An 18,272-nucleotide genomic window follows, 5' to 3' on the forward strand; every position below is an offset into this window, starting at 1 on the left:
CCTTTCCTTAATTCATTCTCACTGCCCCTCCTGCACTGCCAGGGTATGTGGCCCCAAAGGGTCAGGCAACCAGCCCCAGCCTCTGCCCCAGCGTGGTACAGAAATTGCCAGTATTCTGCCTTGAAGTGAGCAGAATGTAACACTGATACACCCCTTTTCTTTGCCAAATGTTTAAGGGAAAATGATTTCTGCTCTGAGTCCCTTTAAGAAGGGAAATAAAACTGCTTGGCTAGAGCTACCTGTGTTTCTTGCCCTAGTCAAGTTTAATTTAGTATAGTTCTTCCAGTCTGTCTCATGAATGCTCCCATTTGCCACCATTTGCATTTCCTTGACATTTAATTAAAGTCTGTTAAACATTATTTGACACTTCATTTTTCAGTTAGGGCAACATCTTTAACAGTTTTGTTGAAGAAGAAAGGCATTTTGACAACTCGACAGCTGCATAAGGGATCAGAAAAAAATGTCTTGTGTTTGACCATAAGAAAGCAGACTAGTGAGCACTTTATAACCATGTACAAATGACTTTGAGGTGAGTTCCTCCTGTCAGTTTTTAGCAGTAGTGGTCAGTAGGTGATGAGTTTTGCTCCTTGTGCTAGTTTTCCCCGGAGTGATCCACTCCATACTGCTCTGGGCAGAATCTCCCATATGTCCCCCAGATGCACTTCTCCTCTTTGTGCCAAGAAGCAGTATATGGAGCCAATTTGTAAAAATCCGGTGGTTTGGAATAACTGTTTCTGTTCCAGGAGTTTTGGAAAACTATGTAGTAACTTTTTTTTTTTTTTCCCCTGCTGGTGATCTTAGCACCACATAGCAGACCAGCAGTACAAGCATCTGATCTTGTAAAAGATTTAAAAATTGTTAGAAACATTTATAAAAATACAGACTGTAGAAAGGAATTTGACTGTACAATGTGTACAGCTCTCAAGTTCATCCCAGAGTGGCTTCCTACCATGCTACCATTTGAAAGTGAAAGGAATGCATCCATATTTCTTCTGTCCAGGAAGATCCCGCTCCATCCCAACATGCATCCAAGTGCAGGCTATGGGCCTCCGTTATTACGTGGAAATGGGCAAGAAAAGACCCAAACTACCATCAAGATAGGCTTTGCAGTTTCAGCCCCCATGCTGAGAAGGAAAGGTGTGCTTATTGATGCATTGCAGTCACCGTTCGCTGCGAGCAAGAGTCTGTTCTTGCAGCAGCCAGGTGGTTCACGGAGAGTCTGGCTTGCCTTGCTGCAAGAAGAAATTCTCTGTGGTCATGCTGAGGCTTCAATGTATTCACTTTTTGGTGCTGCTACCCTCAAGTACTCCGGGTTCTCTGCTGCGGGAACTTTCAAGAGACCATTAGGTTTGGTTTCCTTCGGTAAGAAGTCCTGCTGGTAGTCAGGATTGTCCAGATTTATTTGGTGGTTTCCCGCCTGGATCCAGTAAGGAGAGCTCTCGAAGACTGTCTTGGCCAGCGGCGACTGGTTGGTGTTGAGATACTCGGGGTTGTCCACAGCTGTGCTGTGTGAATTCTGGTAGCTGGAGTCCGTGGGGACCTTTGAGTTTGCTGTGAGTGAGAAGTTGTTGTAGATTGGATTCTGGACCACTGAGGCAGATGTTTTCTTGGGCACCAACTGGTTTACATACTCTGGAATAAAAAGAAAATAAAAATAAGAAGGAATGATAACGCAGACATATAACTAATGCAGTCATTTGCATCACCCGGGGTGTAGTTTCAAGCCAGCTGCCGCTCGCTCTGCGCGCACAGCATCTCGCTGAACCTCCCAGAGCGGAAGAGAGCCAAAGGCAGGGACTGCCATGCTGTGGCACCAAATGCGCTGCCCTGGAGTTCACCTTCAGGAATTTGGTTTGCAAAGCAGCAGAAAGATGGCTTGGACCACGAGACAGCAGGAGAGCTGCTGCTGATTTTAGTGACGTGGGGGTGGCTATGTCCCAGATACTGTTCTGAAATTGCACTCAGGGAGCTTTGTTGCCAGAAGCTGTTTCCCTAGAGAAATGTTTAGAGATGAGGAAAGTGCCTAGAAAATACAGGACTGGCAGAAACAGAGACTCCACATCTCACTTAAGTGCCATCCCTTGCAGGATCTTTCCCCCCTTCCAGCTGTGGTATATTCTTGGAAGTGCTGGTTGGGTTTTTTTAAGGACACAAAGCATCAAGGCTGCACAACGCAGCACCAGCTCCCTCGGTGCTCACTGACTCGCTCTCCGACCACCTATGCCGTAAGTCCACGTGAAACCATGAGGAACCTTCTATGTACCAACATCTGAAAGCAGAGAAACTGCCAGAATGCTGTTTATATTGCTGAAATGGTGGAAGGGGTGAAACCCGGTTTTTAGAGGATATTTTCTGAAGTGCAGGGGTGGTAGAAAGCTTTAAACGTATAACCACGCATGCAAACTCCCCGGCCAGATGGCACACATGGTAAACATGAGGAACCTGGCTGGTGAAGGAACTGAAGCGAGAAGTCCAGAAGCAGCAAGAAAAAATCTAGGAAAAGGATATATGCACACATTTTCACTCCCATTTATCAACTAAAACTGGTAGGAAGTATTTGGATTGTTTCCTTTCTACAGAAAAGGAAGGACAACGATTATATTCACACCCAAATGGCTTGTGAATGAGTGGCTGTAGAATGGAAACACGGGAGAGGTACTCACCCGGGGCTGGCAGGAAGCCGTCGTCTATGCTGTCCTCCAAGAAAGCGCCCGTTGGGTCTGAGCTATATCTCTGGACAAAGCTGTCTTCCCTTACAGGGTGTCCCTGCTAGGTTTGAATTAGAGAAAATCAATATTAAAGGAACTGTTTTGTAGAAATTGATCCATATAGGAGAAATGCTCCTTTTTTAAAGATCATCCCACTTACCCCGTTTCTGTCGATGCAGGTTGTAGCAGAATTGTTGCTAGTAGCACTCTTTTAAAAAGAGAGAAAGAAAATACAGACATTATGAGGAGCAGTTCACTTGTAAAGTTGCTTGTCATGTTTCCACAGAGGAAAAGTTTCATACCAATGAACTCAAGAGAGGAGTGCGGGATGTTGAGGGGCTGTTGAAGAAGCCCTGGTGTGGCACAAGATATTCATCTGCATCCACTATATCTTCCATGTCCTCCTCCTCCATCAGGGTGCGATAAAACTTGGAGTCTGTAGGGCTGGGCAGGTGCATCCTATCATCTCCCTGTGAGACAAGTCGGTGTGAGAGAGGACTCGCAGACTCCCTTCAATCCCTCATTATCCCCTTCTCTGAGAGACAAAGTCGTTTAGTGAGAGGTCCAAGATGTAAAATCTTGATCTGTGTGTTTAACCAGATTTAGCTAGAGTTTAGAGGACTTTGGGCCTGCAATCTCTGCCTATGCTGATGTAAAATACTGCATTTTGAAGAGGATCAAACTCTGTTCTCCTCTCCGGACTGCAGTGTGGACTGTTACTGGTCCTAGACTGGAACCAGTACTAAGAAAATAGTGACTGGTCTTGAAATTCTGTTTGTGGTTCTAGCTGAATGTGTTAAGATCTGGAAAGCAACATTAAATCTGGCCTTAAATTATCCATATTATATGTTTTCACATGCATTACTCATCATTTTGGGCCTCATATTAAATGTGCATCAGACATCTTCCCACCATTGGGCTTAGTACCTGTATAACAAGATAGCGTGGAGGGTCACGGGCCATTTTCGAGAACTCCGCTATCAGTTCACGAAACTTGGGACGGCTATCTGCATCGATCATCCAGCCTGGAGGGATGACAATACACAAATAAAGTTGTTTTGGTGATCAAACACGGAGCTTAAAATAAAATGTAACAGTGAAAAGAAGAGCACCATACATGCTGTTAAGGATTTCCCCGTAAGGGACCACCATAAAAAGCTCATTCACCAGCCATTGCTGTGAATTTCAGCATTTCATACACACATCTTGGCAGTTTTGGGAAGAATGAAGGAGGTAATAAAACTCCATGTAGGAAAAGCTCCAGGCTGAGCCTGTCTCCTCTCCTGCTGGCCTATCTCCGCTCGGGCAGGCAGGTCCCACTTAAGTGATAATAACGCATCAGTCCTGAGGATACCAAATGGGCGGCCAGCCTAGATTAGATTGGTCCAAATTAGGCTGTTCTGAAAAAGCTCTTGAAGGAGGGGAAGCAAACTAACTTCAGCGGGTGCCTGCAGATGTACGGCGATTTGACCGTCTAGCCCTCACTGCACTGCTTCGCGAAATCCTGGGAAGCCTAAAGCAGAAGCCATCCTCTATACCAGATGTCTTCTACAATTCAAAACATCCTCACTGGGGACATTTTGAAAGATTAACCATATCTAAGCTGCATTTAATTGGCAAACAAACTTTTAAAAAAACAAGTCTCACAGCTTAGTGTGGATCAATGCTAGAAGAGATTTCTAATATAGATACTGGTGGCTCAATATGTGAGATAACTTAGGAAACCCACACTTTCTGTTATCAACTAACAGATGAGCTGATGTGTTTAAAACTGTTTAAGTGTGAACACTCTTGTGTTTAAAATTAAAAATAATAAAGGTCAAGCTTAGTGTGCCTGGAGGAACTCATAGGAAACAGACTATCCATAGTAATGGAGGAATGAAGTGATAATATGCCATCTGAAATCTGCATTAGAAAAATCTCATCATTGCCAGTGACTTTTTACCATGCTAGAAATATGATCTCCTGCTAATTCAAGAAGAAATCCTTTTTGCTTTTTAACAGAAAGGAGCATTTGGGAGTTTGCTGCTGCGGCAGAAGTAGCATCTATTATTTCTGAATTTATCTCTGAGTTGCGTACGTTTAAATACTGCTTCTTACATAAAAAAAAAATTGTTTTGCAATAACTTTGAACATTTCAGTTTATACTCTCTGCTTATAAAAGACTTGACTGGGAATCCTGAATTCCTTTAGACAAAACGACATGGCTTCAACAGGGTCTGTGCTGTAGCCTGCAAACACAGGGTGATCAGAGCAGTGAAAGCTGTGCAACCGAGTTCTGTGGCAGAAGAAAGGCTCAAACCCCAGATCCTCATTCTCTTGCATTTAAATTCAGTGTAACAGTATGAAACGAGATGGGGACACTCCACTGGTGGTGTTTTAAATGGAAGAGGCTCCTGAAAAAATGCCTGCTTTCTACATCTGGACTGACCCAAAGGAAGGGTGATGGATGGAGCTCACCCCCTGAGGACATGCTCTAGTGGAGAGCTTTTGAAGACCTGGGACATGACTGCTGCACGCAGAGATGTTGGCAGGGCTGAGGTGTTAGTAGGGTTCAGCATCACCAAGGAGGAGTTTCCAGGACACTGTTTTTGGGTCTGGGCACCTCCCAGGCTAGGTGTACACATCTGGATCTGGTTCCTGCTCGCTCTGGTGAGCACAGGATTGGGCTCTCCCTGTCCTGACAAAGCAACACTGGGGCACTCCAGGACTCCCCAAAAGTGCTGCACTATGGAGTGTTCATGGTAGCGTGGCTCCTATTTCAGGAACAGGTACATTTTGCTCCAGTGAGAAGGTCTTAAATGCCACCTAGTGGGCTTCTTATCAGCATCCTCACAGACATTGCTGCTAGCGAGCAGGGATGCAGCAGTCATGGTCTAGAGATGCACGGGAAGCCAGGTAATAATCTGATATTTTAGCAGATGATGTAGATGGAAAAGGGGTTTGGGGTTCAGAAGCCCTTTGATGTGCCCTAACAATGACCAAAAAGTGCTTCACAGACCCCCAGCTCCTGTGCTACTTTACAGCAATAGCCGTGTGCCGAAAAGGAGCCATCCAAAAACGAGGAAGAAATCGGACAACAAAGTCTGGACCCTCATGTGCATCTGCCGTTATGGTGGTGCCTGTGCTCACAGCACTCCTTTAGTGAAAGGAGTACATAATCCACGTCCGTGAGTGCAGGGGGAGGCATATTATTGAACTAAGGGGGAGCCTGGAGGAACAGGCATTGTTAATTCCATTTTCTAGACATACAAAACCAGAGTTATCAGGTAAAGTGAGTGGTGTTATGCTGATTAATACTGCCTGACAATATCAGTTTAAAATACTTGACAATATCAGCCAGTGATGTGAATGGTGAAAAAACATTAGTTGGCTGAATAAGTGACTAATGAAACCATAACCCGTGGTCTTAGCTAAAGCTCAAGCTGTGGAACACACTCTGGTGTCACCGCTCTTTTCATAACTCTATTTCTGTGCGATCACCAAGAACACAGCATAGATAAATGTGACATAATGAAGGCAACTGTGCTACTTATTTGACTTAGGTGAGCACCCACAACCCCAAATGTGAACTCACATTTGACCATGATCATGTACACGTCGATGGTACAGATGGGGGGCTGGGGCAAACGCTCGCCCTTCTCCAAGACAGAGGAGATTTCACTGGCAGGGATCCCGTCGTATGGCTTGGACCCAAATGTCATCAGCTCCCAAACTGTCACACCTGCAGGGTGGGAAGAGAAGGCCGTGAGAGGGGCTTTGCACGGAGCCGGGGTGCTTGGTCTGGGCGCAGAGAGTTGGTGAGTTGGAGAGGGCTTTCCCAGAGGCACTGCACTGCCAGAGCCCCACCCAGGAAAAGCATTTTCTGCCATGACTTTGAAGAGAGACAAATTAATAAATCAGGTTGAAATCATCCTGATTTCCTTTTGGGGTTTTTCTGGATATTTTTTGGTCTTTCTTAATCTCAGCTAGTATCTCAGTGTTGAACATCCTACAAACTTCCCAGCCCCACAGAAAGGAAATGCAGGTTACCTTCTCCTGACTCCAACCCAGCAAGTGGTTTTAAAAATAGAATTTGTATTTTTGTTTCAAAACAATCTCTTTGGAGATGAGCAAGAGCAGTTTTTGAAAGAAGTATAAACCAGCTGCCTCAGTGTCATTTGACGACACACCACGTACTCTTGCGATGTAGTTGTTGTGATTGTCTGGTAGCTTAGGATACAAAACAAGATTCTGGATGCCAAGATACATAAATGGATTAAGAGGACCAAAGGCTGTACTTTTTCTAAAAGGACACAGGATCTGACCATCTGCATTTAATATTTTCCAGGAATATAAGAGCTCATGGAGTGGAAATTTTGGAATAAGTTGCTTTGAAAAGTTTCCTTTTTGCCCCTCTCTCTTTTAAGCTGGCTTATGAACTATACCAAATATAAAATGAATTCTCCAAGGAGGTTATCGCTTTGTTTCTCTTTTAGCATTGTCCTCTCAATTACCAGGACAGCACAGTTACACCGATTGACTCACTGACAGTGTGGCTGATGTGTTTAAGTCCTCCCTCTAGTTATGTGGCTTTTTTCTCAGCCCCGTTATAGTTCACATGAAGTTGCTGAGGAAAAGCATCAGCAGAGCTTCAGCAAATGGAGCAGAGTCTCCTACCTGCAGCCCCTTCCAGGCGAGGGCTCATCATCTGAAAGCACATTCTGCAAAACATCTTATACCTCACTAGCATGCAATTTCATGGGAAATTTACTTTATTGAATAGGTGATTTGGGTCCAATGTTTATGTTTAATCTCTCAGTCTTCTCATAATAGAAAGAAAAAAGCTCTGAGTAGAGCCACTAGCAAATCCTTCAATTTTCCAACCCATTTGCAATAATTATAACTGGTTTTAGACTCACCATAACTCCAGACGTCACTTTGATGAGTGTAAATCCGGTGCAAAATTGACTCCAAAGCCATCCATTTAATAGGAACCTAGGAAAATTCACAAATAAGCTTTAAGAGGCCGACATAAAATTTATCAACGATATTTACCACCAGGTGGTGTTTGAACCAATAGTTCGGTTGCAGAAGGGAAAAAACCCAACCATCAAACAACACGATTCTGTGATTCTGTGAACTGAGTGGTAGAGCAGGCAACTTTTGAGTCCCTTATTATTATTTTCATTTATTATGCTGAACCTGGGAACTTGTGAAATATTAGGCACATTAGAAATATGTCTTACAAATTAGTTTTACAATATTTTTAACAGTCAAATTTATTATTTTTTTAACCTTCTCCTATCATAACAGGACACAAATCCAATCTCGGGCTGTATGACAAAGACTGATCTGCACTCATATGGTTTCCATTTACAGTCTCTGCAATATTTGCAAGCAGCTTCTCTTTAATTTCTCAGCAGGACACATTCCCTCCATCAGCACGTAGTACAACACGAAGGCGTGTTTAACCAAGTCTGACAGGTCTTTCTTCTGCTATAAATATACAGCATTCCCTTTCTCTTCATAAACGGCACAGTGTTACTGGTGTTGGCCACACTGATGAATTCAGCCATGCTTTTATTTTTTGAATGTTTTTTAAATAATCTTGCTTTTTCCCAGACATTCTGGGTGGGAATTTCAAAAGCATTCGCTGCGCTGCTACCTCCGCTCCCACTGCAGTCCCACCGGCCTGACGCTGCTTCAGCTGATTTCAGAGGACTCCCACAGGCTTCAAAGGCAGCGTGCTGAGATGGCAGCTGAGCCTTTGAAACCCCACTCCCTCTTTTTCCCCTGTGTTTGAGGCTCGTGCGCAAACACGAGCACTGATGAACGCGCAGCGGTTCATTTCTCCGATGCGCTTTACCTTGCCCCCCTCAGCGTGATACTCCTTCTCGTCGGCGCCCAGCAGCTTTGCCAGCCCAAAGTCCGTGATTTTCACATGTTGAGGAGTCTTAACGAGGACGTTCCTGGCAGCAAGGTCACGGTGCACCAGGCGACGCTCCTCCAAATAGTTCATTCCCTGCAATACGACAGACCATGGGTCGGCACCACGTGCTTTGGGCTTGGACACACGAATGAGTTTTTGTCACCATCTCTGGAAGTGTTCAAAAAACGTGTGGATGTGTCACTTCAGGACATGGTTTAGGGGACATGGTGGCTTTGGGTTAATCGTTGGACTTGATGATCTTGAAGGTCCTTTCCAACCTTAATGATTCTGTGATTCTGTGAGTTACCAAGTGCCAGCTGCTCTGGAGTAACTACGCACACGACCATAAACTCGCGGTAACATATCCCCGCTTCAGAAAAAGATTTGCTGTTTTTGATTTACGTGATGCTTGTGGCAGGGTGAGGATGTGCGCTTGCACAATTACAAGGAGGAGTAACTATTACCCTCCAGGAACCTTTTTGTGGGTCCATGTGCCAGTGGAGTCACGGATAAAAAAGGGACAGTAGTGGGTATAGCAGGGGATGTGGTTCCTTTGGGATTTAGTTCAAGAAATGTAAAATTAGGATAGTACTTGCAAAGAAGGGGGCAAACCCTTCTTTCAGTTGCATTTGTGCAAACCCGGTGACTTCAGGAGAGCACAGTGCAGAATTTAACTATCACCTTCCATACACGCACAGGCCAACCCTACAGAGAATATGTAGATGCTAATGGCCTGTGAAAAGAGTCTAAACAAAAATAAATTAATCGTTTAAAGTTGCTGATTCTGCTCTCATTACAGCGTACTCTGCCCTCTCCCTGATAACAATAAGGCATCCCACTGCAAAGGTGAGAAAAGGAAATAAAATAAAAAAAAATCATTTTATGGCTGAACTCAGAGTTGCATCTGTTTTCAAGTCCTCTTTGAAAAAGCAAGTTCTTCCAGTTTCACTGCCTCCCATGATTAGACTGGGTTCGCCATAGCATACGTGCTTTTTTGGTACAACTGCCTCTCCTGGAAGAATACGACTAATTGTGCTGGCTTGAATTTTAAGGTATGAATCTAACAAACAGCTGCATTTCTGACCACAGAGATTATTCCCCTTTCCCTCAACTTCAGTCTCTTGGTGTATGGAATTAAAAAGTTCATGATTTCTAAGTTTCCTGCAAGATCCTTTCTAAAAACCACAATTATTCCCAGTCGATAGGTTTCTGCTAGCGGCAGCTTATGCACTTGTATTTTTATGAAGAGAGAAATAATAAAAAAAGTACTTCTAACCTACAAAGTTAACGCCAAAATGATCATGTTGATGTGATGACAGAGCACTGGAGGGAGTAATTCCCCTCCAGCCTCCACCCCCTTCCTAAGCCCACTGCTAACCTGGACCACCATCGAATCTTCTACCCAAGTCCCTCAGCACAACTTCACCCGTGCGCTGCTACTGTTGCCAAAACAAACCACCCAAACACACTGGCGCAATGCCACTACGAGCGTGCATTTAATTACACAACTGGATCTTTCGCGAGCAGAGCTTTTGAAACAAAAAAGCTTGAGCTGCTGACAGAAAACAGACTATCTTAAAAAAAAATACAATCACATAATCGAGCCCCATTAGGACGAAAAATTTCCTCAGAAACATGTCTTGCTGCAGGGACTTATTAAGACTCAAAGCTGCTGGAAGGCAGAATATCTGTTTTACACTAAGCTGTTTAAGACGCTGATAGCTAAAAGACTTGTGCACGTGCATAACTGTACACCAAAGTTGTGGAACTGCTCATCTAGAAAGTTCAGCAGATCTATAATTGTGTGCAGGCCTGGGATTTAAGCCATTTTTCATCATTAAGTGTGAGGCCAATGTGTTCAAAGAGTTACTTCACAGTGTTTCTGCATGTGGAGTGTCTATGCTCTGTCATAACATCTTGTTTAAAAGACAGGACTCCGTAACTCAGAGAAAGATAATGTTTATAGATGCAAAGAAAACTTAATTCAAAGCTGTGAAAACAGAAACAAGAATAAGCTTCAGAGGCAACTTGCCTCCTGCTGGTTAGTTACCAGACGAATATATTTGTTTCAATTTTTCCCCCCCCGCCAAAAGTACGTTTTTAAAGAGCCAGAGAATGTCCAAAAATCTGGCATGACTTTATCAGAGTAGTAACACCAGACACATTGGTGGGAAAAAGCCATACGTGTGATTTATGAGCACTTTGAGGAGAACTTCAGTGTGGAGCAGCACAAAGGAGTACGTTGAAGGTCAGGCAGCACTGGAGAGGGTAGAGTTTGCTATGGGGAAATGTTGAACCGTCACGAAAAAAATCAAACAGAAGCTAACAATTATGAATGGCAACTTTTCGGGCAAGTGATGCCCCAAGGATCAATTTGGGGACTGATTTTGCCATCTTAAAAATTAACAAGGAGGAGGAGGAGAAGGAGGAGGAGGGAAATGTGGCCTCCAGCTCATCCTCCAAAGGGACTGAAACCAGGACAGAGCAGTAATTGATTTTAAACAACAGAGAAAAAGAGTCAGAAAAAGGCAATTCACATCCCAGGTGGATGCATAAATTAAAATTCACTTGCTGTGGAGCACGCTGTAAAAAAAGTACACACACTGAGATGAAAAATGTGCTCTGTATACTTTTGGTGGATACATTTCTGAGGTCCTCAGCATGTTTCCTGAAAGCAAACCACGGCCAGGCGAGCCTGGGATGTATACAAGGTCTCAAGGGACCGATACGGCTGTAAGTGTGTGGTTAGCTTGCAGACCGTCATTCCCGAAATAAGCAGCGTTAAAGCAGCCGGGCTTTGCGGATACTGCCATCCCATACGACAAAACTCCAACGAACTGCAGCTATTTTTTTGCTGGTTTTGCTCCACTCTTCCATGCTTGCAAATGGCTAACCACCTCCCAAACACAGCATATTGCTGCTACGGGCTAGAGGCTGTACTTAGTCTCCTTCGCTGCTCTGCTCTTTGGCAAACAGTGCCGGGTATGATAATGAGTCTTTTAATTGGCACTATGGCCACTGCAATTAGATTACAGGCACCAACTTGGTGCATATAAATTACAGAACAGCCCTGGGGTGCCCGAATGTCTTTTGGCCACAGCCAGCCTGCACTACAACGGAGCTGGTATTTATTAATCAGCGGTTTCGATCCTCAGGTGTCAGAGATTTCAGCCTGAAAAATCAGGGTCATTCTCCAAGGCACACAAGGACAGCACCACCATTTGCCCTGTGGCACAGCCCAAAGAAATCCACTGATGGAAGCAGGACTTTGGTATGGCAATTGCCAAATTCTACTCCCTTCCCTGACCCAGCTTTGTTGCATCACATTATTGTTGCATTACAAGGTGTTTGGTTTGGACATAAATGCCTTGGTGATAATACTACGCTGTCTAGGAGCGTTTTGAAGGATACTTAAGTTTTGCATGGTAGCTTGAAAATGGTAAATTGTTTAAGACAAAGTAACCGCTTACTGTCATGTATAAGGTATCTAGGAACCATGTGGTAAAATAAGTAAGTAAGTAAACACATTACGCGCTGTCAGATCTTCGTGTTAGTCTGAGTTTTAGTGGATCTGATGGCATGCCGGTCCGCTTACCTTTGCAATCTGCACACACCAGTTGAGAAGGTATTGGGAGCCGATGTTGTCCTTGTGCTCTCGGATGTAATCAAGGAGGCAACCGTAAGGCATCAGCTGCGTGATGAGCTGAACAGTAGAGGTGAGGCAGATTCCCAACAAGCGGCACACATGAGGATTGTCAACACTAGCCATCACGTAAGCTTCCTGAGAAGAAAGGACAAAAAGCAATGTGAAACACTCCCTTTGGCATGACAGAAATGTTTGGAGGTAGTATAAAACAAAACAAGTTGGTCATTCAAGATGTTGGTAAAATACTATATGCAAACTCTGTGCCCTGTGTCACATACAAAATATTTGTATTTCCCACTCTGTGGACCAAGTTTTTTCCACTTGGTGGAAGGTTCAGATTTTGAACACTGAAGCATCACTGAGATGCCACAGAAGAGCCAGTCTCCCACTACTGATACACCAAGAAAACATGGGACATAAAATCCTAGGGAGAAAACACACAGACATAGGAGGAATTAATAAACTGAACATCAACTAGAAGCTAATGAGATTTCATCATTTTGAGCACCTAATTGCAAGGGCAACACATCTTATGAACATGTGTCATATACCTTTTTTCCCTCCACAGATCTTTTCACAAAACTGACTGGAAATCAGTGCTTTTGAGACCTCTGTTCCTCTGTCAAGGTTAGTACTAACCCAGAAAGTCAAAAGTTGTTACCTAGGATGGGACTGACAGTTTGACTTTTAGAGACAAGGCTTCTCTGACCATGTTGTTCTGCAGTCTGTGTCAAACGAAACAGGTTAATAATCAGTTCACCTCTTTAGAAGTGTGAATCCATGTCTGTCTTTAAGCAACACTGGTGAAAATATCACCCCCAATTGGAAAAGCTGTTTTAGATCCATATAGCAATGCAAATGATACCAGGAAGGTACTTACAATGTGGGAGCCTAAGCATAATAAACCCTTTGGTCAACTGGAATTTTGTGTTTAAGTTTCATAAATATGTGAAAAACTCTTCTTTCAAGCCTGGGTTCACCCTATGTAGCTTTAGGTACCTATCTAAGGTACCCAAGGTACCTCCTCTTCCTTTGCTCTTCTGTAGGAAGGAAGAGAACCCTTCAGAGGCTGGTGCAGTACACTCCAGACACACTGTTTACATCCTTTAACCTGACTTCACGGTTTTTGCATGCAAAAACTACTTACAGATTTGAATTTGAGATCGATATTTATACTGACATCCACTGTCAAGTGCAAGCTCAGAGAATGGACTCCAATAGGGGGAAAAAAATTAGAGCTCAAATTGTGGATTTTTTAAATTAACCTTGTGTCTGATTTACAGTATTTTACTTCTACACATTTTTAAAGCCATTTGATTGAAAATGAACACAATGAGAAATAAATGGGAATTTTTCTATGCAGTGAGGTTTTAAGTCAGCATCTTAACTCAGCATCTGAAGTAACACCAACATCCTTTGGCAATTCAACATTAGCCCCCCAAAGCCTAAAAGTCAGGCCACTATTGTGGCAAGGAAAGGAGCAAATCTGCACTTTCTAAGAGCTTAAGAAATGAAATACCATAGCACTTTACTCATCATCTCATAAGCTTTCCACAGATGTCACATAGCTGTGTAGCTGGTAAGAACTATTATTAAACAAAGTTATTAAAGCAATGACGTTCAAGAAATAAGCAACCCCAACACTTAAGCAATACTTTCTGGCCTTGGTATTGCTGTTTGACGTGCCAGCCTAAGCAAAACGTGATGTAATGCAGTTTTCTTCGGAGGTGCTAATTCTGCATTTGGTGTCCTTGTTTTGGAGCCTCTGGGATTAAAGTGGTCTGCAGGAAGACAGGTTAAAGATGAACTCTGTCAGAATTGGGTAAAGGCTCCTCAACCTACTCCAGGATGTGAGCAAGGCGTTGAAAAACAGCCCTCTGTCAAGGCTAATGCCAATTCTGTAGGCTGGCCCGAGGAAAGATAAAGCAAGAATACAATGGGCTACTCAATTATGTAGATATTTGTGCCAATGTTTTTTAGATAACCTTGCGAATCCGCGATACGATGCTCAGGTGTAAGCAGAGACCGAAACATGCTAAACCTCCCTAGGCTTCCAAACGGAGCCATCATACCAATGAAGGATGGCTGTTCCTTGCCTTGCTTCCTGCTGGGATTCAGATCCATATTGTATTCATTTCAGCAGCCGGGGGAAAAAATCTGCAGAGTCGGAGCTGTTCTCACTGCCCATCTGCCGCGCAGCCCGCGCAGGGCTGACCTGGGGGCTGAGAACTGGGATGCCGAAAGAGGGGGGTGGGTGTATGGGCCACACAGCTTTCGGAGAGCGTCCAAGCGTTGACGCTGCCTGTTACATTTGATACCGCAAAGTAAAATAGGCCACCGCCTCCTCGCAGGGAGCAGAAGGGAGCTATTGTGCAGTCGTGGGTCCCTCTAAGTAGCCCAAGACATTAAAGTGGGCCTTTGTTTCAACTGTTTATCTTGGAAATCTCTGCGGTACGCTCTGACCTGCTCCAAGTATGCTTGGTATTCAACAACAATCTTCTGAATTAGCCCTACCCTAATAAAGCCAGAGAGAGCTCGCCTGGATTATATGAGCTAAAGCTGCCGCGCTTGTTCTATACCTAGTGTGTTTCTGTAAGACAAATCATCTTTAATTGGACATTATTATCTCTGAGGTTTCAGTGACCTTGAAAAGTTGGTTATGTAGCAAAAATCTGTTTTGGGAGGAGCTTTTGGAGTCATCCCTCTGACTTCTTTCACTGGTTTTCTATTTTTTAAATTTTGCTCCAAAATATAGAATTAATTCCACCAACCGAATCATCTGAATAATGAACAGGACTGAAAAACGCAACGGCTTTTTGTTAAGCATCCTAATCCAATTGGAAAAGATAATGTGGGGATTTGATACATAAACTTCTTTGAAAAGAGAAAGTACTTCGATACTACTGAAGAGCACACAGTCCCTGCACCTACTGCTCCGTCGTGTGGATACCTTGATCTGCTGAAGGCAGACTGCAGTACTGTAGGCTTATTCGTTCACCCTTCCTTCAGTACACAGGAATTTTATGTTAAGTTAAGTCCAAAGCACCTTTTGCAAAGTCTGTGTTATGCTTCTTATCACCGTGAAGAGGGAAACGAGGGGCAGAGCTCAGGGCAGGCAGCTGAGCAGCATCTTTGCCAGACCCCCAACGCGGGGAAGGCCAGCGAAGGGAGGGACACAGCCTGCCTGCAGGCAGGTGAGGGGCAGGGACCAGGGCCCCGGGGGTCGGGGACCTGGGGAAGGGGCTGAAACTGGCCTGGAGTCTAACTAAAAAAAATATTAGGATGGATTTTGCTTTGTGTATGGATTTTGAGGTGGATCACCTATTCTTTTGCATTGCTCCAATACATGTATCAAATCATATGGTACATAGCACATGATCTGTTGAAGTAATGTATTGGAATAACACTGTTTATTTAGGGTGATTGGAAAAATCAGTGTGCTTTTATTATCATCAGTAGCACAGGTAGGTTTGTCCACAGTCATTCATCCTGATAATTCTCACTGTGAGATTTGGCCTTTTGTTAAGATCTTCACCAGCTTGAACCGTTTGAGATGAGCCTTCCTACCTGAGATGTCATTTGCTGTCCAAAGCTGGATTTTTTTTTTTTTAAATAAATTTCCAGGTAAAGTGGTTCAGTTCCTACCAAAATTTTAAAAATCCAGTTTACCCCATGGCTGAAAGACCACCACTTTCACACAAACAGGCTGTCCCAAGCTGTGGAGCTGCACTTCACAGGTCCATTTGGGTCGTACCAGGGATGTGTGCCCTGTCCCTGCAAACAAGCACTCGATAGATGAGCACCTGCCAAATCCAGACTTCCAACCTATGCTTTCTAGAGGCACACTCATGTGGCTATAGCAAGGAGAAGCTTAAAGACTTCACCTGTACCAAACACACTGTGTTGCTTGGGGAGTCCCTGGAGACCCTGGGCTGATCAGTCCTCCCAAGTGACCCAGCAGGCTCCAGCTCTGGGCTCGAAGGGCTGAACAGGACACACACACATCCACACACATCCCCCCCCCACCACCCCCTTTCTTGCTGCTGAGGTCTGAACCACAGCACGGGAAAGCTGAACTGAATGTGTAGCAAATATCCGAGTGCTCCTCTCCGCACTCAGCGTTTTTCTTTCCTCGTATATAAATATATATCCTTGGTGCTTTATATTGTATAGCTTCAGATCTAGCGACAGAGTTCAGATTTTTAGCTTTTCCAAGTTCAGAGAACTCTGTATTTAGGACTCTAGCTCACCCATTGTAAACTTGCATATTTATAAGCTCTTGAAACAGTGTCCCATAGACTTTTTTGCTGTTTTCTGAAGTGATGAGCTATATCCAAGCAAGAGAACAAAACTCCCATGCCTCTTTCAGAAACCGAGATCATTTCTTGCTGTTCATGGCAGAGAAATCAGACAGCTGGGATATTTTTTCCTTTTACATTTACAGCTAATTTAATCCTATGTAACCAAGCAACTAGATTATGACAATCTGCAATGTCAAGATTCAAAAATCACTTGTTATGTTGTTATTGGTTTTAGTTCTACTTCCATAATGGCAACGAACGCCGCAGTTCAAGGCCTGAAATGTCAGAATAAAGAAAACAGAATTAGCTGTAAATATATGGTCCTGACTGCTCCTTAGGTGCTACCCCAGAAGTATCACATCAGTATTTGGACTGCAAGCAAAAGGTTCATAAGGAGACACAAAAGCACTTCACAGACTAGACTGCAAAGCCCAGTACTTCTAGATGGAGAATGCAATTTGAGGTGCAAACTATATCTTCGCACCCAGAATCCTGAAATCCTGTTAGTTGTTACAGGGGAAAATCCACAGACTACTCACAACTTGACAAAACAAACATGAAAACTTACATCAAGTATTTCCTTGTTGGCTTTTGGTGATGTAGCTTCTCTCAACTCTTTAATAGCGACAGGAATTTTAACCTTCTCCCCTTCTGGGATCCAAAGCCCCTACCAAAAAGAAGTACAAAGAGTTACTCAGTCTCATATCTAACAGCTTAATTCTCACAATTACATATACATCTTCTGAGTAGACTTATATATTCTGACCAATGGGAAGACATGGCAGATAATGAAAATATCCCCCAAAAAAGTGTCTTGTGGGTGTTAACAGAATCCTGTTAATGGAATGAGTGGTATTTGTCTTTCAGTCACCTCTACTGTATTTTTTTGGAAAACCATGTTCATTACTGTCCCTGTACAAATAGCCCAAGAAATGCATAAAGAACAACTTTTGCGGATGGAAATCTAATTAATTAGCACACCACAGCAACTGCATGTGCAAAATCTTGCCACTTTCAATTTATAAATCATGGGATGAAAAGAATTGGCATTTTCTCATGAAAGCAAGATGGCATCTACACTGTACAAACAATCCAGCCCTAAACATATGCAGTGGCAGAGAGGTTTATGCCCGACTGGTTTAGTGCTCTACATCTATAGTGTCAGGAGGCCATTTAGGTGGCAGGTGAATGGCGTGGCACTGCGAGGACACTCTGCTAAAGTAGTATTTGACCCAAATGCCCAGCAAGGTAGGTGCACATTTTCAGAGGTCAATGGGATTTGTGCCCCTGAAGTTCCTAGCCACCGCTAGAAGCCTGCTTCAGAATGCAGAGCTTTATAAAGAGATATATGAATCTACAGTTTATATTTCAGTACTACTGACAAAGCCTGAAACACATATCCAGAATAAAAGGAGAAGCACAGAAAAGTGGAACTTGGTGAAGCAGAAACACAGAGGATAACAAACACCAAGAGAAAAAAATACCTTGTGGACCTACACAATTGAAGGTGTGTAGACACCTCCACACATCTGAGTCAGTTCTAATGAAAGAGTGAATGCCAATTATGAAAACAAGACTCCAGACCACACAGAAAAATGGCTTAGCACAGAGCTGACCAAAGTGCCTTTTTTTTTCCTAATATTCATTACAAGGTGTGTTTGGCTGTGGTAGTTTTTAAGTCAAGATCTTTGTCCTCCAGGTTCAGC

General features: G+C 43.6%; 1 protein-coding gene across 1 annotated transcript in view; it reads right to left on the reverse strand.

Moving 5' to 3' along the window:
• Positions 1 to 1,255: 1,255 nt before the first annotated feature.
• Positions 1,256 to 18,272, reverse strand: part of EGFR (epidermal growth factor receptor) — a 45,910-nt gene continuing 28,893 nt past the window's right edge. The window contains exons 18-27 of the mRNA XM_010281403.1: positions 17,135 to 17,233; positions 12,215 to 12,400; positions 8,557 to 8,712; positions 7,610 to 7,685; positions 6,286 to 6,432; positions 3,636 to 3,733; positions 3,011 to 3,178; positions 2,869 to 2,916; positions 2,664 to 2,769; positions 1,256 to 1,632 (exon numbers count right to left, since the gene is read on the reverse strand). Coding sequence (XP_010279705.1) covers positions 1,256 to 1,632; positions 2,664 to 2,769; positions 2,869 to 2,916; positions 3,011 to 3,178; positions 3,636 to 3,733; positions 6,286 to 6,432; positions 7,610 to 7,685; positions 8,557 to 8,712; positions 12,215 to 12,400; positions 17,135 to 17,233 — 1,461 coding nt within the window. The remainder of the gene's footprint in view (positions 1,633 to 2,663; positions 2,770 to 2,868; positions 2,917 to 3,010; positions 3,179 to 3,635; positions 3,734 to 6,285; positions 6,433 to 7,609; positions 7,686 to 8,556; positions 8,713 to 12,214; positions 12,401 to 17,134; positions 17,234 to 18,272) is intronic.

This window comes from Phaethon lepturus, unplaced genomic scaffold (assembly GCF_000687285.1).
Source record: "Phaethon lepturus isolate BGI_N335 unplaced genomic scaffold, ASM68728v1 scaffold5502, whole genome shotgun sequence".
NCBI lineage: Eukaryota > Metazoa > Chordata > Aves > Phaethontiformes > Phaethontidae > Phaethon > Phaethon lepturus.